This window comes from Malus domestica, chromosome 16 (genome assembly GCF_042453785.1).
Source record: "Malus domestica chromosome 16, GDT2T_hap1".
Classification (NCBI taxonomy): domain Eukaryota; kingdom Viridiplantae; phylum Streptophyta; class Magnoliopsida; order Rosales; family Rosaceae; genus Malus; species Malus domestica.
This window is the reverse complement of record NC_091676.1, coordinates 1,468,748-1,488,488: the sequence shown is the minus strand read 5'-3', so window position 1 is coordinate 1,488,488 and position 19,741 is coordinate 1,468,748. Positions and strand designations below refer to the sequence as shown.

At 38.2% G+C, this 19,741-nt stretch overlaps 1 protein-coding gene, 1 long non-coding RNA gene and 2 pseudogenes across 2 annotated transcripts; all 4 read right to left on the bottom strand.

Annotated features, from left to right (window-relative positions):
• Positions 1–427: 427 nt before the first annotated feature.
• On the bottom strand, positions 428–5,330 carry LOC139192746 (pectinesterase 2-like; annotated as a pseudogene).
• Positions 5,331–7,051: 1,721 nt separating this feature from the next.
• LOC139192745 (pectinesterase 2-like) lies at positions 7,052–7,910 on the bottom strand (annotated as a pseudogene).
• Positions 7,911–9,109: 1,199 nt separating this feature from the next.
• On the bottom strand, positions 9,110–10,322 carry LOC139192670 (uncharacterized). Its single transcript, XR_011576921.1, has 2 exons — positions 10,162–10,322; positions 9,110–9,337 (listed from the first exon to the last, which is right to left on the bottom strand). It is a non-coding gene; the product is annotated as an uncharacterized lncRNA (long non-coding RNA).
• An 843-nt stretch (positions 10,323–11,165) lies between these two features.
• On the bottom strand, positions 11,166–18,177 carry LOC139192744 (uncharacterized). The gene is made up of 10 exons (XM_070815394.1): positions 18,091–18,177; positions 17,473–17,539; positions 16,579–16,648; positions 14,819–16,257; positions 14,571–14,632; positions 14,240–14,477; positions 13,758–14,008; positions 12,125–13,460; positions 11,934–11,995; positions 11,166–11,207 (listed from the first exon to the last, which is right to left on the bottom strand). Exons 4-10 carry the CDS (start codon positions 16,251–16,253, stop codon positions 11,166–11,168), a joined length of 3,426 nt encoding a protein of 1,141 aa, XP_070671495.1. The 5' UTR covers positions 16,254–16,257; positions 16,579–16,648; positions 17,473–17,539; positions 18,091–18,177.
• Between the last annotated feature and the right edge of the window lie 1,564 nt (positions 18,178–19,741).

Here is a 19,741-nt window from a genome sequence, read left to right as displayed (position 1 = left end):
AATGTATTTTTTTGTGCTCCAATCATATTAATATATAAAAATTTAATAAAAAACAAATTCTTATTATTAAAAAAAATTCAACAACAAAACAAAAATAATTTATACAAAACTTTCGGTACCTTATTTTACTCATAGGTATAGAAGTATCGGTACGTAAGTTTTGGTACAAATGTATAATTACATAACTTTCAGTACGAATGTATTGATACAAATGTGTTGGTACAAATGTATCGATAAGTAATTATAGTATCTAAACATACATATATGTATGTAATATGCATATATAGAAGTATGGAGAAATTTACACACAAGAAAAAAATATATTATAATATATGATAAATAACATTTTTATTAGGGTTTATAGATTTTAAAGCTTCAATAAGGTACTCTAACTCTCGAAATCCATGAATCTCCGCTTATGACGTTCCTAACGGTAAACTTTTCTGCATCTCCTACTAGTATCGGCACGAACTCCGGAGTTCATGTACTCCCCGTAGTCAAGTTTAGAAAAGCCAACACTTCTATTCCACGGCTCCAACCAGCAGGATCCACCAATTCTTCCAGACTACTCTTTAGGATCACTATCCTCGAGTACGTACACCCACCACGGCTGGCCCAAATATGTTCGGAATGAGCGTTGCACAGGTCTTAAATCTTCAGCGGTCGTGACATGGCAATTGTGGATAACAATACCAGTTGACTCATCAGGCTGCTTCCTAGATTGCGCTATCGCCACGTTTACTTGATCTTTCATTGGTCTTCTCACGTATATGTTGCAGTTTTGGAACACGACTATAGCGTTGCCAAAAATAAAATATATCGTGCCGTATATATCACAGTCACGATAGAACTGTGATTTGGCATTCACATATAAGGTGTCTTGATAACCTTTGAAACTACATCGGTAACAAACCAATTGATTGGTGCTACAACGCATCGCGACGGCTTGGTGTTTCTCGGGTCCGGCTGTGTTTTCAAAAGTCATATCTTGAGCCATAAACCCGTCCCCTCCAACCCCTGTTTTTTTTTACGAATGAAAAAGTAATTATTTTACGAGTGACTAGACATATTAGGAAGAAAAAAATTGCAGAATATAAAATGTCACGCGTTGAACTTTAGGGTTAGGTGAATGAAAACTTGTATCCCCGCTAACCTATCAGATACCAATCATATCATTTTATCCAAACAAAACTCATGAGGTTTTTAAATCACCTGAGTGTGATCAGCAGCTATGGAGGTCTGTAGGTGAGGAAGAGGGGAAGGCAGTTAGCTTTTTGACTAGTGTTAGAACACTGGAAAGAAAGACAAAAAGGTATATTTTCGTGTTGACTATGCGCGAAGCAGGTTCACTACGTCGCGCAAAGTTCGAAAAAAGCGGTAAAACAAGCTTGGTTTGGCGCCAAACTCTTGCGCGACGCACAGGACGTCGCGCAAGTGGTCTTTGTGCGACGGTACTTTGCGCGACGTAGTTGTACATTCGTCGCGCAAAACAGTTTTGCGCGACGCATTACTACGTCACGCAAAGTACCGTCGCGCAAAGACCACTTGCGCGACGTCCTGTGTTTTGTCGTCGCGCAAACATACTTTGCGTGACGAAATACTCTACGTCGCGCAAGGTTTCGTCGCGCAAACATGTTTTTCTACTAGTGTCAGAGATTATTAAGATCCAATGTTTTAGTTGCAGTATGCAGTATATGTACATTAATATAAAAACTAATATGAAAATTTACGAAACTAATTTACCTACGATACAATATTACTATAAAAAATAAAAAATAAAAAAAAACTACCTACTGTTTAAATATACGAATTTTTTTTTACCTACTGGTTAGTTTTATGAAGATAACTTACAAATGTTTAACTTTTATAAAATAAAATAAAATAAAAAAACTACTGTTTAATTATAGAAAATAATGTACTTATTAGTTAATTTTACAAAAATAACTTACCTAATGGTTTATTCGTTTGAAAATCGCAAAAATTTATTTACCATCGACAATGCCAGATACAAACAGAATTGCTAGAAATATTAGAACAGTTACCGATTTATTCATCAAACGATGCCGAAAGTTGAACATAAAAATTAGGATTAGACAGATGCACTATTCACATAGACACTAATTTACAAGATGCAATTTCATGTTCACAGCTCAAGAAGTTATCCCATATCAACTGCATATCTCCCTTGAGTATCTCAGGAACTGGGGAATTTCACATAAATAAAAATAACTCAAACAAATTAAATGTCTTCGGCCAACAAAACAAATTATAGCAAAGACATTGTTACTGAGTTCAAAACTTGCTAGCCTATAAATCATCCTTCACGCATTAAGCCTACCAAATTAATGAACACAATTTGTTTGCTTTGATATTATTGGTTACTTTTTTTAAACAAATAATATTATTGGTTACTCTAGAAAGATATAAATAATCGTACCGAATGTTGCCGTTCGAAAAGTGTCCCAACCATCGTCCTTATTTCTATTCCCAGTCACAATGGTTTTATCAATGCCATCACCAATGAACGTGATGTTGTACAACAACTGATATAACATAAATATAGTTAGAGGGGTATTATTGTAATTAGGTTATATGGTTATATAAGGAATTGTATAGCTATCATTTCATTAAGTTCATTTGTATACATTTTCTCTAATCAATCAATACAATCTCTTTTGTTTCTCTCTATCAATTTTTTCCCTCCTCTGTACCAATTCTCCATCTTTAGCAATGTAGTTAATATGGTATCAGAGCCACCAGGCTTAAGCCATTGATTCTAGTGGTTCCGTATTTTTTTTTTTTTCGATTTTGTTTTCGAGTTTTATTTTCTCTTCAGATTTTCTTGAATTTTTCGTCTAAGTTCTTTGGTGTTTCATTCTTCTCTCTGATCCCTGAATCGGAGAAAGAAGCAGAATCAATTTCTTACTCAGTTTTTGTGGATGGGAATCGACTGAGAATGAGCGTTCTTTTGGAGATCCTTGGTGCCACCAACGTGTTCCAGGCGACTATATGATCACCACCCTGAAAAACATCGTTACTGACCTCGTCGATTTCAACTGGGTCCGGATGACAGTTGGGTTTGCGGATCTGGGTCGGGATATTTGAAGAACGGTGTACCAGTCAGGTGGGTTTTGGTCGGTGACAACAAGGATTTAGTCGGAGCTAAAGTTGTATGGGTCGGATTCTCGACTTCTTGGTGTTTCCCAAAATCGTATGCTTCTTGTTCGCTGCAGTCCAGGTGTTTGACATATTGCCCAGCTTAGAATTTTCATGTGAAGTTATGTCCTCCTCAAATTCGACATCACCGATTCTTCAAATGTCATCCTCAATTGGCAAGTGCATTCTTGCACATTATTTGTTTGACGAAATGTCAAAGAGTGATTTCAAGATTATTGGTTTATTTCTTTCTTCTTAGTAGTGTTCGTAGATTAGCTTTCTAAGTTCTATATTTGTCATTGTTTCGTGTTCCCTTCTCTGGTGTGGAAAGCTCTTGCAGATTTGGGATGTTGTCAGTTTCTTGATTCTCTGTTGTGTCTGCCTTGTGATATGGGATCTTCTCAGGTGATATCTGCTCTACATTCTTGGTGTAGTTTGCATATCAGCTCTCTGTGCTTCTCTGGTGTTATTTGATCCATGTTCTGTTCTCTATTCTATTACTTTGATGATCTGGTGGAGCTGTGAATTTTTGCAATTCTATATCTGTGATATGGGGGGTTTGGTAATTGAAGAAGGAGTTGTTTTTTTTTTTTTTGGTTTGATACTGTAATTCTTGAAGATTCGAGATGGTGGTGTTTGTCGGTGCTAGAGATTCTTTCCTCTTTGCTGGTTAACTTTGACTCCATGAACCAATACGCCCTCGCTCGATGCAAGGTTAACAGAATACATGAATAGCCCAGATGTTGTCGATTGTGGTGTGCACTCATCGCTGCCCAACCTTTCAGCAACCACATCAAACAATCGTGAAATCAGGTCATTTCCAGTCTCTGTAGTTGTTGAAAAGTGTTGAAGTGTTTGGAATATTGTTGAGATACAAAGCCATATATGTTTCTTGCCTATGCAAATTGTTGATATGTGGAGTCATTCAGTTGATATGGAGTGTCATTCTCCTTGGTTAATTTTGGTGTTCGGAAGATTTCAGGAGTGTCATTCTCCTTGGTAGATTTAGTTTCCTGGAGTGTCATTCTCCTTAGTTGATTTGGTTAATTTTGGTGTTCGGAAGATCTTGGAGTGTCATTCTCCTTGGTAAATTTAGTTTCTTGGAGTGTCATTCTCCTTGGTAGATTTAGTTTCTTGGAGTGTCATTCTCCATAGTTGATTTGGTGCCAGTTTCTGTCAAGATTTAGGAGGGATAATTTGCATATACAGTGAGTGTGTTACTATGACTTCTCAGTTCACAGTCGACAACTTGTTGGGTACGTTCAGACCAAGACCAAATTTGATTGTATTGCTACGCTCGTTGATCTACCTATTGGGGAGCTTGTATTGGGTTCTGCTTAAAGAAACGACAATTCTAATGGATTTAATGCTAATTTGGACTCTACTAAGCAAGTTCACTGCTTTGTTGTCCAGGATGGTTGCAGTGCGCAAGGATGACATTTTACATCTTAAGAGCGAGACTTTAGATGATTTTGGTGATGTTACAGGCACTGGGAGCAGCCACGGAACTAGGCAGACAGTTGGAGACCAGTAATTGCAGATCAGTCTCAAATACCTGGCTAGTTCAAACTTCACTTGGATACTCCAAGTTTAGTTTGAGGGGGGAGTAATAACTGATATAACAGAAATATAGTTATAGGGGTATTATTGTAATTAGGTTATATGGTTATTTTTAGGATTGTATAGCTATCATTTCATTAAGTTCATTTGTATACATTTTCTCTAATCAATCAATACAATCTCTTTTGTTTCTCTCTATCAATTCTTTCCCTCCTCTGTACCAATTCTCCATATTTAGCAATGTAGTTAATAGTACATTGTCGTCTTAACTCGATGTACTCTTTGTAAACTCCGGCTTTGACATGGATAATAAATCTTCCAGTCATCTTATGACGTAGATCAGACACCGCAACCAGAGCCTCGAAATTGACTTATAATCTCTGGACCCATCTTGTTCTACTTCTACATCGACTTTTGGTCTCGACTGTAGAAGTTTCCGATTAACAGCGGGGTCATGAAATGGAAACCTTTTTTTTATGATGGGTTGACATATGGTGGCACAATTGGGGTTGAGGGTTGGGAGTTTGGTTGCACGGTGCAGTGATTCCACAGGAAGTATACCGCATCATAAATCGAAGAGCAAAGAAGACGAGAAAATAGGCATTGAACTCCATGGCTTGATCTTCGAGCTATGATTTTCAGAAGGCCAATGAGGACTGTTTTTTAGACCAGAACTTACCTTTTGCAGGGCTTATGTGAGTGGTGTATGTTCGGTAGTATTGGGCTCTGATCTTTAATGATTTATAAATTAATTGATTGATATAATTAGTTATAGGAGATTTTAGATTTGAGGGCTTCAACAAGATTATTTTTAGATTTTAACCTGAATAGTTTTCAAATTCTAATATAAGTCCTTATTTTTAAAACTTACCATATAAGCAATTATCACACATTTGTTATTTTTGTTACCATTCGAAATTCTTTACCCATCCATAATAAATGTATTTTTTGTGCTCCAATCATATTAATAGATAAAAAAATTTATTAAAAAAATTTCTTAGTATTAAAAAAATTCAACAACAAAACAAAAATAATTTATACATAACTTTTGGTACCTTATTTTATTCATAAGTACGAAAGTATCGGTACATAAGTTTTGGTACGAATGTATCAATACATAACTTTAGATACCTTATTTTACTTATAGGTATAGATGTCACATCCCGGCCCGGGGCGGACCATTTCCCGAGCCCGCTCCACCACCGTAGCACGATATTGTCTGTTTTGGGCTTACCATTCTCTCACAGTTTTGTTTTTGGGAACTCACGAGCAACTTCCCAGTGGGTCACCCATCCTGGGAGTGCTCTAGCCTCCTTCTCGCTTAACTTTGGAGTTCTTACGGAACCCGAAGCCAGTGAGCTCCCAAAAAGCCTCGTGCTAGGTAGGGATGAGAATATACATTTAAGGATCACTCCCCTGGGCCCGACGTCCTCGTCGGCACACTTTCCGCCAGGGATTGGCTCTAATACCATTTGTCACATCTCGGCCTAGGGCGGACCACTTCCCGGGCCCGCTCCACCACTATAGCACGATATTGTCCGCTTTGGGCTTACAATTCCCTCACGGTTTTGTTTTTGGGAACTCACGAGCAACTTCTCAGTGGGTCACCCATCCTGGGAGTGCTATAGCCTTCTTCTCGCTTAACTTCGGAGTTCTTACGAAACCCGAAGCCAGTAAGCTCCCAAAAGGCCTCATACTAGGTAGGGATGAGAATATACATTTAAGGATCACTCCCCTAGGCGATGTGGAATGTTACAATAGAAGTATCAGTATGTAAGTTCGGTACAAATGTATAAGTACATAACTTTCAGTACGAATGTATCGATACAAATGTGTTGGTACAAATGTATCAATAAGTAATTATAGTATCTAAACATACATATGTATGTAATATGCATATATAGAAGTATGGAGAAATTTACACACAATAAAAATATATATTATAATATATGATCAATAACTTTTTTATTAGGGGATTATATATTTTAGAGTTTCAATAAGATTGTTTTTAGAGCTTCAACAAAACAAAAATAATTTATACATAACTTTCGGTACCTTATTTTATTCATAGGTACGAAAGTATCGGTACATTAATAAATGTATTTTTTGTGCTCCAATCATATTAATATATAAAAATTTAATAAAAAACAAATTCTTATTATTAAAAAAATTCAACAACAAAACAAAAATAATTTATACAAAACTTTCGGTACCTTATTTTACTCATAGATATAGAAGTATCGGTATGTAAGTTTCAGTACAAATGTATAAGTACATAACTTTCAGTATGAATGTATTGATACAAATGTGTTGGTATAAATGTATCGATAAGTAATTATAGTATCCAAACATACATATGTATGTAATATGCATATATAGAAGTATGGAGAAATTTACACATAAGAAATATATATATATAATATATGATAAATAACATTTTTATTAGGGGATTATAGATTTTAGAGCTTAAATAAGGTACTCTAACTCTCGAAATCCATGAATATCCGCTTATGAAGTTCCTAACATTAACCTTTTCCACATCTGCTGCACTCGTTATTATGTAATAACCAGGCCACGTGACCCTCCTACTAGTATCGGCACCAACTCCAGAGTTCATGTACTCCCCGTAGTAAAGTTTGGACAAGCCAACACTTCCATTCCACAGCATCCAACCAGCAGGATCCACCAATTCTTCCAGAGTACTCTTTAGGATCACTGTCCTCGAGTACACCCGCCACGACTAGCCCACATATGTTCGGAATGAGCGTTGCACAGGTCTTAAATCTTCAACGGCCGTGACACGGCAATTGTGGATAACAATACCAGTTGGCTCATCAGGCTGCTTCCAGGATTGCGCCGTCACCACATTTACTTGAACTTTCATTGGTCTTCTCACGTATATGTTGCAGTTTTGGAACACGACTATAGCGTTTCAAAAAATAAAATCTATTGTGCCGTATATATCACAATCACGATAGAACTGTGATTTGGCATTCACATATAAGGTGTCTTGATAACCTTCGAAACTACATCGGTAAAAAACTTATTGATTGGCCCCACAACGCATCTCGACGGCTTAGTGGGGTCTGGCTGTGTTTTCAAAAGTCATATCTTGAGCCATAAACCGGTCCCCTCCAACCCCTGTTTTTTTTTTTACGAATGAAAAAGTAATTATTTTACGAGTGACTAGGCATATTAGGAAGAAAAAAAATTGCAGAATATAAAATGTCACGTGTTGAAATTTAGGGTTAGGTAAATGAAAACTTGTATCCCCGCTAACCTATCAGATACCAATCATATCATTTTATCCAAACAAAATTCAGAGATTATTAGGATCCAATGTGTTAGTTGCAGTATGCAATATAAAAACTACTGAAAATATGACTTTAGTCCTTGAAACTTAAGTTTCTCCATATAAAACCCGACATAAGTTTTTTATTGGAATAAAACCCATTGACTAGATTCCACATCAACAAATTCCTTAATTATATTTGACTTTACACATTTAAAAAATTTTGATGCCCAAAACACCCCTATTTGAACAATTAATTCCATACAAATTGTAAGGGAAAATGAATGATTTTACAAAAATAATAAATTCATTGCATAATATATAATAACAATAAAACATGCCTAATAAATGTATTAATACATGCTTAGTTAAGTCAATAAAATTATATTTTACACATAAATGTAGGTAAATTATTTCACACACACACACATATATATATGTATGTATATAGACACATATAACAACAACAAAAACATGCTTGACATACATAAAATTTATTCAAAGTAATTTACCTACATGATAAAGCAAACCCAAATATATGCAAAATAATATACCTACATACAAAATGTTATTATTTTATTCAATACTAGTTTACCTATTATTTGTTCATATAATAAAATGTGGCCAATATATATAATGATACATACAAAATAAAATACCTACATAATGAAGAAATGTTATTTGATTCAAAATTAATTTACTTACAAAATAAAGAAATTATTTTTTTATTGAAGATTAATTTATCTATTATTTGGACATATATCTTATAATAATAAAATGTGCCAAATATATGTAATAATACATGGAAAATAAATTACCTACGAAATAAAAGAATGTTATTTGATTCAATATTAATTTACCTACAAAATATATGTTATTTGCTCATCATAAATTTAAATATAGGTAGATTAATTAGTTTAATATGTTTGATCATATATGTAGTACTGTGCATGTATATGTATATGTGTGTGTGTGTGTATGTGAACGTATAGTAATATTATATACATAGGTAAACTGACACACCCTAACCCGAAGACTAGGACGTGCTGGCCGTCACGTAAGTGTGACGTAACCATAACGCAAGCGGAAACGATTTAATAATAAAATACGAGTCAACGAAAACCACTAATTTCAGTTATTTACAACCTAACATTCTATGTGCATAAGAGTGTACTAAACACACATAAACAGAGCATAAGCATCTAGGTGCAGTCAAGTAGGAACATAACTATTTTACAACACCCTCGGGTGAATCCTACATTTATTTAGTCTGTCAGAACGCCGAAGCAGTCCTCGTAGGCCACCAACGCCTCAACTATCAACTAGAACCTGGAGGGGCGAAAAACAGAAAACGTGAGTGGGCGAAAATCAAGCTTTTCCAAATCATTTCATAAATCCACAATTATAACCCCTTTTTGGAAAACCTGTATACTTTCCCAGAAAAATAGTATATAGCATATATATCTCAACTGTCTCAATCATCAATCTTATAACAGATTCAATAAAGAATGTACCATGCCAATTTCAACAGTTTAGTATGAATGCATTAACATAATATAATCAGGTAAAAGAAATAATCAATCGGAGGCCCTCTAATAGCCCTGAACGATTGAACCTAGAGCTCAACATATATCAATCTCACTCTCTGCCGGAGTCACTCCGCGTGACCTGTCCGGCCTTCTGCACATAAGTCGGAACCACCTAATGTAGTCTGAACGACTCATGGTAATATTCGCTCTAGTGCTTCTCTCATCAATCATCTGTATACAATAACCTAAGGTCACCCACCAGTCATAATCTCACTAACACTCTACGACTGGCCCGTCGTACCCACTCCGCGTGGACTGTACGACCAGCATCTACTTGGATCCAAGGCGAGCGTGCGATGCGGTGAATACTATAAGCACTAAACCATGGTGCAGGATATGAGCTCAATATATCATCATCATCATCATAATATTAATTAAATACTTACCTGTGCTTCCACAGCACCATCATACATATATGCATCATACGACAGTTCATAATATCCATAATATTCTATGCATGGCAATCACATCATATTTCATTTCATTTCAATATACTTTTCATTTAAATTTGATTTCTGGGGAAATCGAGTATATAGGTATATATAAAAACAAATGCCCACTCACTGGTATGTCGCCGGGTCGTAACCCCCTTGACGCCCCTGGATGTGCTCGTCCTCGTTAAAAGTTCCACCTAGAAGTGAAATAACTTAAAACAATCATTTAACGCACATTTAACGCACCTAAACCAAACTAGGTAATTAATTCTTCATACGATGCTCAAATTGGGTATATGAATATACCAAAGTGACCTACACAACCTCAGGATCATCCCCATATTTTTAAAATAATTTTTGGAGTCCTCACGCGCCCCCACGCGCCTGACGTGGCACGGACCTACGCGCGGCCCACGCGCGGCCACGTGGCATGCACACTGACGACTACAGTGAACGGCGTTAGAGAATATTCCGTCAAATCCTAGTATATTCCGTTAAAAACTAACGGTTTCCGTTAAAGTTAACTAACGGCGTCGGAATATTCCGTCAAACTTGACGGAAGATTCCCTGTCTTCTCCGGCGAGTCGCCGGTCGCCGGCGACTGTTCGCCGGTTTCTGGAAAAATTTCAAATCCACTATTCTCCTTCGTTTTTCAACCAATTTCTTCGCATTTTATACCAAAATGAAGCATTTAACATGTACTATCACGTTGGAAGGGTTTTAGGGCCTAAAAACAACTAGATCATACCTTCCAAAATTCCTCAATTTCGGCCAAACTCGAACCCGACGATCCCGACGTCCATTTTGTTCAAACGAGGCACTCCGAGCCTCCTTAAGACTTCCTAAGACTCGTGGTGATCTTGCTTTAGCCTAAAACACAACCAATTTTAAGTTCGTGAACAGTGTCAATTCACGGGGTGTTTTGAAACTAGGATTTCAGAAATGAAACTTACCTGAAACTTATACCCCCGTGCTCGTGAAGTTCCCAAGATCACGAAGATGATCTTAGATTGGACGTTGGTGCACGTTTGTGGTTGTTCTTGGTGTTTGTCCGAGAGCTTGAGAGAGTTCGAGAGTAAGAGAGAGAGAGTGTTTCTGAGGGAGAGATGAGGAAGAAAGAGGGAGAGAGACAACCTACGGGTTTTGGGGAAGGATTTCAGGAGGTGGGGATCCCACCTAAGTCCAATACAAAATTATTAGACCAAACAAATGTAAATCTAAACCCTAGTTTAAGATCTTAGTGTAAAACAAATACCAAATTTACGCACCTTAATCCCGTTTAAGGGCGTTTTTGTAATTTCACGTCCTCGGTATTTAGTAATTCTGGGACGGGTTGTGACAATCTCCCCTCCTTATAGAATTTCGTCCCCGAAATTCCAGTCACCAACCAGAACATCAAAACTCATAGAATAACCTCGGATACATAACTCTCATTCGTTCTTCTGTTTCCCATGTAGCTTCTTCCGCTGAATGGTTCCTCCACAATACTTTTACCAAGCTCACGGTCTTATTCCTCAAAGTCTTATCTTTCCAATCCAGTATAGTCACTGGTTCCTCATCATATGTCAAATCCGGATTAATTTCCAATGGTTGAGGAGGAATCACATGTGAAGGATCTGAAACATAATGCCGAAGCATCGAGACATGGAACACATTATGTACCTTAGACAACTCTGGAGGTAGCTCCAACCTGTAAGCAACTTCACCAATCCTCTCAGTGATCTCATAAGGTCCAATGTACCTGGGACTTAGCTTTCCTTTCTTTCCAAAGCGAACCACACCTCTCCAAGGCGATAATTTCAGAAAAACATAGTCGCCCACATTATACATTCTGTCCGTGGTATGTCGATCCGCTAGGCTCTTTTGTCTATCCTGGGCCACTTTCAGGTTAGACTTAATTACCTGAATATTCTGAGTAGTCTCATCCACAATCTCTGGGCCCTCAAGTATTCTTTCACCAACCTCTGACCAACATAATGGCGTACGACAAGCTTTACCATAAAGTGCTTCAAATGGAGACATTCCAATACTCGAATGAAAACTATTATTGTAGGCAAACTCCATCAAATCCAAACGATCATGCCAAGAATCACCAAATTGCATCACAGAGGATCTCAACATATCCTCGAGTGTCTGAATAGTTCTCTCTGACTGACCATCTGTCTGTGGATGATAAGTTGTACTGTAAAGCAATCTAGTACCCAAAGCTTCTTGAAAAGCTATCCAAAACTTAGAAGTAAATCTTGGATCTCGATCAGAAATAATATTCACTGGGACACCATGATACTTTACAATCTTCGATAGGAATAACTGAGCCAACTTATTTAAAGAGTATTTCTCCCTTACTGGAATAAAATGTGCTGATTTGGTAAGTCGATCTACAACCACCCAAATGCCATCAAAACCATTTTGTGTACGTGGCAGCTTATACACAAAATCCATCGTTATATTCTCCCATTTCCACTGGGGAACGGGAAGTGGTTGCAATCTTCCAAACGGCCTCTTTCTTTCAGCCTTAACCTGCTGGCAGACAATACACCTACTCACATACTCCGCAATCTCCCTCTTCATACCCGGCCAATAATAGAATGGTCGAGTGGTATGATACATTTTAGTTCCTCCTGGGTGCATAGCATAAGCCGAACAATGTGCTTCATCCAAGATTTCTTTCTTCAGTTCCTCATTATTAGGCACATACATCCTGTTCTCTTGCATAAGCATACCATCTGATCCTCGGATCTTGAGATCTTTCTTCTTCCCTTCATTTCTTAAATTGATCAATTCTTGAATTTCTTCATCCCACGATTGAGCTGCAAGCACCCGATCAATTAAAACTGGCTTGACTTGAAAACTGGCAAGAAAAGCTTCACTTTGCTCTTCCAATTCTAACTCTACTCCAGTAGATCTCAACTCTGCCAGAAGAGAAACACGACTGGCATACAAAGCATTAAGTCGCCCTTGAGGTTTTCTACTCAGAGCATCAGCTACCACATTTGCACGACCCGGATGGTACTCAATCGTGCAATCATAATCACTTAACAATTCCAACCATCTTCTCTGACGAAGATTAAGATCATGCTGAGTGAAAAGGTACTGAAGGCTTTTATGATCGGTAAAGATCTTACATTTCTCGCCATAGAGATAATGTCTCCAAATCTTCAAAGCAAACACAATAGCTGCCAACTCAAGATCGTGAGTCGGATAGTTTCTTTCATGAGTCTTCAACTGCCTAGAAGCATAGGCAATCACTCTACTATGCTGCATCAAAACACAACCCAAACCATTCAAAGAAGCATCACTATAGATCTCGAAGTTACCGTTATCATCAGGAAGTACTAACACAGGTGCATGAGTAAGGCAATACTTCAACTGCTGGAAACTTTGCTCACAACTTTCATCCCATTCAAACTTAACATCCTTCCTGGTTAACTTCGTTAATGGCAAGGCAATCATAGAAAAGTCTTGAACAAACCGTCTATAATAACCTGCCAAACCAAGAAAACTCCGCACCTCAGTAACCGTTCGAGGTTGTTCCCAATTTTCCACTGCTGCTATCTTTTGAGGATCCACTTGAATTCCTTGAGCTGATACCACATGTCCCAAAAATGCCACTTGATCCAGCCAAAATTGACATTTACTAAATTTGGCATATAACCGGTGTTCCCTCAATTTCCTTAACACCAAGTTAAGATGTCGAATATGGTCTGATTTCGACTTAGAATATACCAGGATATCATCAATAAAAACAATAACAAACTTGTCAAGATATTCCTGGAATACTTCATTCATCAATCTCATGAAAGCTGCAGGAGCGTTCGTTAATCCAAATGGCATCACCAAAAACTCATAATGCCCATAACGAGTCCTGAAAGCTGTTTTATGAACATCCTCATCTTTAATCTTTAATTGATAATACCCAGACCTCAAATCGATCTTAGAAAACACACAGGCACCCTTGAGCTGATCAAACAAATCATCTATACGAGGCAAGGGATAACGGTTTTTAATCGTCACCCGATTCAATTGCCTGTAATCAATGCACAATCTCAAAGTTCCATCTTTCTTTCTTACAAACAACACTGGAGCTCCCCAAGGTGAAGAACTAGGCTGAATGAAACCTTTATCAATTAACTCTTGCAATTGAATTTTCAACTCTCTTAATTCCGCTGGTGCCATTCTATAAGGAGTCAAAGAGATAGGGTTCGTACCTGGAAGCAAATCAATCGAAAATTCCACATCTCTATCTGGAGGCAACCCAGGTAAATCATCTGGAAATACATCAGGATAGTGTCTGACTACTCCGACTTCCTCCACACTACCGGAATCAACATCATTTAACACCACATGTGCCAAGTATCCCTGACAACCCTTGGATAACAATTTCTTTGCCCTTATGGCTGAAATAACACCATGCCTCACCCCACTTCTTTCACCCACAAATGTAACCTCGGGTAGTCCAGGACGAAGAAAAGTAACTGATTTCCCGTAACAATCTATATGGGCGCGATTATAATGCAACCAATCCGCCCCTAAAATCACATCAAAATCCACGATGTCTAACGGGACAAGATTAGCAGGCATAATGACATTATCTACCATCACTGGACACCCAGAGTAAAAACTATCAACATAACATTTATCCCCTCTAGGCATAGCAAACTCTAAATCAAACCCTAGAGGTGAAGGATGAGGTTGCGTTATTTGAGCAAATGTATGAGAAATCACAGAGTGTGTAGCACCACAATCAATCAAGACTCTAGCAAAATGACCAAGAACATTCAACGTACCCATAATCAAGTCTGGATGGTTCTGAGCATCTTGCAGCGAGATGTGGTTAACACGTCCCTGAGCTGGCTGTCGTCCTCCACGACCTCTGCCACTCTGGTTACCTCGTCCCTGAGGAATACGTCCTTGACCTGTCTGGGCAGGCGGCCTAAACGACCCTGCACTACTAGCAGCAACTCCGCTCTGTTGGGGCTGACCCCCATGATACCACTGAGATCCGCTAGCTGGCATAGACGGATATGAAGTATAACCTCCTTGATCCTGAGAATATCCACTCTGAAAATAAGGATCCTGGGAATAGTGATACTGTCCCGGAGCATAAGGAGCAGCATCACCCTGATAGTGATAAGCACCACCACGACCACCCTGGCCATAACTGCCTGAATTAAAGTTCTGTTGAGTCGGTGCTGATGTTGGCATAACAGGCTGCTGGGGCCTCTGCTGATTCTGGGGACAATACATAGCTCTATGTCCTGTCTGACCACATGTAAAGCATGCACCACTGCTTCTCCTACATTCCCCATGATGTCGGAAATTACAACGGCGACATAACGGAGGACCCGAATTACCAGCACCACTAAAGCCTCTCTGACCAGAAAATCTAGGTCCATTACCAAACCTACCACCTCCTCTCCTCGGACCTGTGGCACTAAATCCACCACTGGAAGAACTCGAACTCATTCCACTTTTCTTGAAATTCTGCATCTGACGAGGTCCTGGAATGGAAACACCTTTACCTTTCTCATTTTTCTTCTGACCATTACCCTTATCCTCTTCATCCTCACTGTCCGGAAGATTATCAGAGTCTTCCATCCGGACCAGAATCTCAAAATACTCATGATAATCGGCACAGGGAAGTGCATTGGCAAACGTTCTGTACTTCTTCTTAGATCCTAGCTTGAAACGACGAAGCATTTCTGCTTGATTACCCGCTAAATCAGAATCATAACGGGATAAATCAGTAAACTTCCTGTAGTACTCATGTGCAGACATATTTCTCTGCTTCAGACTGGTGAATTCCTGTTTCTTGCGATCTATATATTCCGGAGGAACAAATCTCTTCATAAAATTTTCCTTAAATACCTCCCATTCGGCTGTCCTTTCAGGTGCCATGTGCCTCGACTGATTTATCCACCACGCAGCTGGCTCACGGCCCAAAAACCAGGTGGTAGTCTCCACCCATCTATTAGCTGGCAGGTTTCCCTGACTTTGCATCACTTGAAAGGTCTGCTCAATTCGATCCAACCACTTTTCTGCCCCTTCATAACCTTCATTTCCCTCAAAAGTTTCCAATTTCAGATTATACATCGTCTCTACGGGCGTTCTCTGAGGAGGACGGATATTAGCCTGAAAAGCTTGAGCCATTGCTGCCCCTAACTGAGTTATATCGGGGAAATTAGGCTCAGCAGCACGGCGAGGATCTCTACGAGGCGGCATAATTCTGACAGAAAACATAACAAAATCAATAGAAGAACTCATTAGTTATACAGGACTGCAACCTATGCTCTGATACCAAACTGACACACCCTAACCCGAAGACTAGGACGTGCTGGCCGTCACGTAAGTGTGACGTAACCATAACGCAAGCGGAAACGATTTAATAATAAAATACGAGTCAACGAAAACCACTAATTTCAGTTATTTACAACCTAACATTCTATGTGCATAAGAGTGTACTAAACACACATAAACAGAGCATAAGCATCTAGGTGCAGTCAAGTAGGAACATAACTATTTTACAACACCCTCGGGTGAATCCTACATTTATTTAGTCTGTCAGAACGCCGAAGCAGTCCTCGTAGGCCACCAACGCCTCAACTATCAACTAGAACCTGGAGGGGCGAAAAACAGAAAACGTGAGTGGGCGAAAATCAAGCTTTTCCAAATCATTTCATAAATCCACAATTATAACCCCTTTTTGGAAAACCTGTATACTTTCCCAGAAAAATAGTATATAGCATATATATCTCAACTGTCTCAATCATCAATCTTATAACAGATTCAATAAAGAATGTACCATGCCAATTTCAACAGTTTAGTATGAATGCATTAACATAATATAATCAGGTAAAAGAAATAATCAATCGGAGGCCCTCTAATAGCCCTGAACGATTGAACCTAGAGCTCAACATCTATCAATCTCACTCTCTGCCGGAGTCACTCCGTGTGACCTGTCCGGCCTTCTGCACATAAGTCGGAACCACCTAATGTAGTCTGAACGACTCATGGTAATATTCGCTCTAGTGCTTCTCTCATCAATCATCTGTATACAATAACCTAAGGTCACCCACCAGTCATAATCTCACTAACACTCTACGACTGGCCCGTCGTACCCACTCCGCGTGGACTGTACGACCAGCATCTACTTGGATCCAAGGCGAGCGTGCGATGCGGTGAATACTATAAGCACTAAACCATGGTGCAGGATATGAGCTCAATATATCATCATCATCATCATAATATTAATTAAATACTTACCTGTGCTTCCACAGCACCATCATACATATATGCATCATACGACAGTTCATAATATCCATAATATTCTATGCATGGCAATCACATCATATTTCATTTCATTTCAATATACTTTTCATTTAAATTTGATTTCTGGGGAAATCGAGTATATAGGTATATATAAAAACAAATGCCCACTCACTGGTATGTCGCCGGGTCGTAACCCCCTTGACGCCCCTGGATGTGCTCGTCCTCGTTAAAAGTTCCACCTAGAAGTGAAATAACTTAAAACAATCATTTAACGCACATTTAACGCACCTAAACCAAACTAGGTAATTAATTCTTCATACGATGCTCAAATTGGGTATATGAATATACCAAAGTGACCTACACAACCTCAGGATCATCCCCATATTTTTAAAATAATTTTTGGAGTCCTCACGCGCCCCCACGCGCCTGACGTGGCACGGACCTACGCGCGGCCCACGCGCGGCCACGTGGCATGCACACTGACGACTACAGTGAACGGCGTTAGAGAATATTCCGTCAAATCCTAGTATATTCCGTTAAAAACTAACGGTTTCCGTTAAAGTTAACTAACGGCGTCGGAATATTCCGTCAAACTTGACGGAAGATTCCCTGTCTTCTCCGGCGAGTCGCCGGTCGCCGGCGACTGTTCGCCGGTTTCTGGAAAAATTTCAAATCCACTATTCTCCTTCGTTTTTCAACCAATTTCTTCGCATTTTATACCAAAATGAAGCATTTAACATGTACTATCACGTTGGAAGGGTTTTAGGGCCTAAAAACAACTAGATCATACCTTCCAAAATTCCTCAATTTCGGCCAAACTCGAACCCGACGATCCCGACGTCCATTTTGTTCAAACGAGGCACTCCGAGCCTCCTTAAGACTTCCTAAGACTCGTGGTGATCTTGCTTTAGCCTAAAACACAACCAATTTTAAGTTCGTGAACAGTGTCAATTCACGGGGTGTTTTGAAACTAGGATTTCAGAAATGAAACTTACCTGAAACTTATACCCCCGTGCTCGTGAAGTTCCCAAGATCACGAAGATGATCTTAGATTGGACGTTGGTGCACGTTTGTGGTTGTTCTTGGTGTTTGTCCGAGAGCTTGAGAGAGTTCGAGAGTAAGAGAGAGAGAGTGTTTCTGAGGGAGAGATGAGGAAGAAAGAGGGAGAGAGACAACCTACGGGTTTTGGGGAAGGATTTCAGGAGGTGGGGATCCCACCTAAGTCCAATACAAAATTATTAGACCAAACAAATGTAAATCTAAACCCTAGTTTAAGATCTTAGTGTAAAACAAATACCAAATTTACGCACCTTAATCCCGTTTAAGGGCGTTTTTGTAATTTCACGTCCTCGGTATTTAGTAATTCTGGGACGGGCTGTGACATAAACTATATATATGTGTACATTTATATATATATATATATATTGAGCTTATGGTAGTAATATATACATTGGAACGTATATATGTGTGTGTTTGGGATAATAATATGTGCAATAATTATATTTTCATTGTAATTAAGGTGAGTAATAACATTTATTTATTTTTATTTTAATATTGTGGTACAAATTGTAAATATTTTGTAATTATAGGTCAATTACTTCTATACTTGGCAGTCATTTTTAAATTTGGGTTTTATTTGGATATTTATAACTATGTGGGTTTTTATCTAGGAAATAAGAGTTGTAAGGGTTTATATCTAAAAACCCCAAAAAACTAATATGGAAATTTACGAAACTAATACAATTTTATTATAAAAAAACTCCGTACGAATTTTTTTTACCTACTGGTTAGTTTTATGAAGATAACTTACAAATGTTTAACTTTTATAAAAAAAAACTATTGTTTAATTCTAGAAAATAATGTATTTATTAGTCAATTTTACAAAAATAACTTACCTAATGGTTTATTCTTATGAAAATCGCAAAAATTCATTTACTATCGACAATGCCAGATACAAACAGAATTGCTAGAAATATTATAACAGCTCAAGATGCAATTTCATGTTCACAGCTCAAGAAGTTATCCCATATCAACTGCATATCTCCCTTGAGTATCTCAGAAACTGGGGGATTTCACATAAATAAAAATAACTCAAACAAATTAAATGTCTTCGGCCGACAAAACAAATTATGGCAAAGGCATTGTTACTGAGTTCAAAACTTGCTAGCCTATAAATCATCCTTCACGCATTAAGCCTACCAAATTAATGAACACAATTTGTTTGCTTTGATATTATTGGTTACTTTTTTTGAACAAATGATATTATTGGTTATTCTAGAAAGATAAAAATAAACGTACCGAATGTTGCCGTTCGAAAAGTGTCCCAACCATCGTCCTTATTTCTATTCCCAATTACAATGGTTTTATCAATAATATTAGTTACAGGAGATTTTAATTGATTGATATAATTAGTTACAGGAGATTTTAGATTTGAGGGCTTC